This window comes from Penaeus monodon, chromosome 1 (genome assembly GCF_015228065.2).
Source record: "Penaeus monodon isolate SGIC_2016 chromosome 1, NSTDA_Pmon_1, whole genome shotgun sequence".
In the NCBI taxonomy this organism is placed as follows: domain Eukaryota; kingdom Metazoa; phylum Arthropoda; class Malacostraca; order Decapoda; family Penaeidae; genus Penaeus; species Penaeus monodon.
Window position 1 is genome coordinate 60,328,861 of NC_051386.1, and position 3,715 is coordinate 60,332,575.

Consider the following 3,715-nt stretch of genomic DNA (forward strand, 5'->3'; position numbering starts at 1 on the left):
TTTCTACTCCTTATAAAAGGTAATTGTATACTTTTAACATAGGTCTTCTGCAATAAATTATAAGAAAAAAAATAACTGCACTGCTAATAAAAGTACAAACCCCATGCCATTAAAGTGTAAACATGCAGAGCAGTGACATGGATAAAAAAAAAAATAATAAAAAAAATAAAAAGGGGATGGAAGAACTTGTCAGGACAAAATATCTGGCAAAATTTCAGTCCCTACAACTTAGAAAGAAAAAATACAACCACAAAGTCACTTAAGTGCCCTTACAACTAGAACATTTTCCGAGTGTGGTCATGCATGAACTCCTTTTAACTGGTGGTGAATCCATGCTGCTAAATGGTCTTAAATCTGTGTAGGCCTATCTTCCTCATCAATCACTCTAATATCCACTTATTTTGATACAATGACTATTTATGATATTCATGCTAAAATTCAGTTTTATACATACCTATCTGAATAAAAGAATTTGTTAATACTAAACTCTTTAAAAAGGCCATAATCAGCATTGAAACAAAGAGAAATACCACAACCATTAAAGCAATTGCACATTTACATGCCCATTATTTTTTCTTTCCTTCACAAGATGTGGTGAATATATTCCCTAACCCATTACAGCTTAGGTTATGACATCAAACGAAGACTCAACGGCCCTCCATTCAAGACTAGATCACTGAACTAGGAATGTGTATTGCTGACAAGTTTTGCATCTACTCTCATCCAACATCAACTGCTCAAGCTGTTGTTAAACCTATTCTCACCTATATTTATGGCAGTATAGAAACATACAACAGTAACTATATAAAAGGTGTTTGTAACTATTATAAAAACTCTGTACCAAATAACCATCATTAAATCTGGTACTTCACTGAGGCTGGGCTCTGCTATGCACAACATGGGGCATTTGTATTACTTCTACACAAGAGTGCTCGCACCACGTGATGTCTCTTGTGCTACACCATCATTCACACAGTTCTTGTTCACACTTCTCTTTTCTCCTCATTTGTACATGAGACATTGTAAGTGTTTTGCATGGAGCAGTGTGAGAAAATGTTTCACAAGAATCGAGGTATCTAAGGACATTTTCAATAAATAATGATGAAACAAATTATGACAATAAATAATGAAAGTAGCTGCAGCCATACTGGGCACAGTTCGACATGCTTTGAACTGAAAAAGTTGTTTACTTACTTATAAGGTTGCATGCACACCTCTATATAAGTCAATATTAGTTAGTAAGTAGGTATGAGGCACAAGAGATATTTAGGAAGTCCACTGAAACAGATCCTTGAAGATTTATAGGAGAAAGTGGGAGATTAAACAGTTCACAAAGCCAAACATTTTACAATCTTGCTTTGGTAAAGTTTGTGATGACAGTTTAACAAGTTACACCAAGATAGTCACACTAGATTTTTGCAGTATGATGGTAGAATACTCAACTCTACCTAAGAAGTGATGTCTACCATTTTCTTTTGGCTGAAATGCAGGGATTAACACTACAGGTTAACACCCAGTGGTTTCATTTTAAACAATGACTAGCTGCCTCCTCCACTGGTAGTAATAGCACACAAGAAGTGTGGTTACCTGCACCAAAATGCCATGTGATTGTTCACCTGCTGTGTATTACAAGAAAGGCTAGTAACCTTGTGGGAATAACACAAAATCTTGCATAACACCATAAAGGTATATCGAGCCTTGTAAGAGCAGCTTTTGAAACCTCAAAGGAATTTTCCAGTAAATATACACTACTGTTATCTTGCCTATCCTTGGATACAGTCTAAATCCTCCTAATAACAACAATTATTACTTTTTCATGGTCCTAAAACTTTTTTTTTTCTGAAAAAAGGCACAAAACAAAACTAAAGGCAGGTGTGTTGGCACTGTCATGTCCAGCACTTCACATGGATATTAACACTTCAAGAAACCACTGTTCTAAAGCATAATGCATGAAGAATATGACTTATTGCTGCACTACTTTAATAAAAGGAGGGGAAAAAAAATTTGGAAATCATGACAAAAGAAAAAGAAAAAGAAAAAAAATGATTGCACTAGAATTATTGCACCCAGGATGCAGGCACCCACAGTGGTTCAGTCTCCACCCTATTTACAGCAGCTACCAAGAGCTCAAATGCTGAGGACAAGTCGTCATTGACAATAACCTCGTCAAACCAGTGCGAGTAGTGGAACTCGATTCTTGCATCCGCTTTCAGCATATCTTTGAACTCGTCTTCCTGAAAATGTACAAAAAATCCTCTTTTGATTAATAAAGCAATTTTAACCCATAATGCCGGGATTAATACCATAACAACAACAACAACTATAATAATAATAATAATAATAATAATAATAATTATAATAATAATAATAACTACATTGATATCAGTACTATCAGAGAAACACAAATCTGAAATGACAAGGAAGAGAGAAAACAGATGAGATCATGTAGGTGTACTAATTGGCTCCTTGGTGGCTGAGCATGTGCAGACCCATTTCTGTGCGACAAAAAGGAAATTTACAGTCAACAGTACATATATTTGGTAGCCATGGTTTAAAACATTATTTACCACATAAAAATTCTTCTACAGATTTAAGCATTAATGAAAATAATTATGAAATTCATGACTTGACATCTTAACCCGTTTATTTTATTAATTGTTTTTACACATAAATGGCTACACTTGTACTAAGTCACCAACAAGCCAATTACGAGTACTGCACCTCGCCTGTTTACCCTTTTCCTTGATTTACAAAAATATTTTACACAATCTTATTTTGCTGTTACTAATATCTATAACATTATAATAATTATAATGTCTATAACAAAAATAACACCATCAATATTCACAGCATAAGTAAAAAAAAAACAAAAAAAAAAAAAAAAAAAAAAAAAAAAAAAAAAAAAAAAACGCCAATTCAAGAAAAGGTGAAATCGGGTAAGGTCACAAGGTCTACTAACTGATCCCTTTGTGGCTAAGCACTAGCAGAGCCATTTCACAAAAAAACAAAAAATGAACACAGCATTTTCCCGGTGGCATTGGGTTAACTATGCCGTTTTTTTCAATACAATTTTAAAGAAAATTACAAATTAAATCTACTTTATACTTAAAACATTATATATATATATATATATATATATATATATATATATATATATATAATAATATAAAATATTATTATATATATATTATAATATATATATATAATATATTTTATAATATAAAAATAATATAATATATATATAATATATATTTTATATATATATATATATATATATAATATTATATATATATATATATTATAATAAAATATATAAAATATATATAATATATATATATAATATATATATATATATATATATATATATAAAATATATATATATATATATAATATATATATATATATATTATAAATTATATATATTTATATATATATATAATAATAATTATATATATATATATATAATTTTAAGTTTAAATAGATTATTGTATTTTTTAAATTTATTGAAAAATATTCCCAAAGAGGGAAAGTGTTTCATTTTTTTTTTTTTAAATTTGTATTTGAAAAGGCAATCCCCTTAGGAACTGTTTTTTTTTTTTTTACCCAAATTTTTTTTTTTTTTTGTTTTTTTTGAAATGGTATTTTTTTTTTTTTTTTTTTTTTTTTTTTTTTTTTTTCTTTGCTTTAAAAAAAAAATTTTATTGGTTTTAAAAAG

The 3,715-nt window shown here is 29.4% G+C and overlaps 1 protein-coding gene across 1 annotated transcript in view; it reads right to left on the reverse strand.

Annotated features, from left to right (window-relative positions):
* The window catches only part of LOC119575202 (MAGUK p55 subfamily member 7-like), a gene marked incomplete at its 5' end in the record, with an annotated part of 11,090 nt that overhangs the window by 950 nt on the left and 6,425 nt on the right, over positions 1-3,715 (reverse strand). Inside the window, 1 exon segment of the mRNA XM_037922699.1 lies at positions 1-2,234. This exon segment is cut by the window's left edge and continues 950 nt beyond it. Coding sequence (XP_037778627.1) covers positions 2,058-2,234 — 177 coding nt within the window.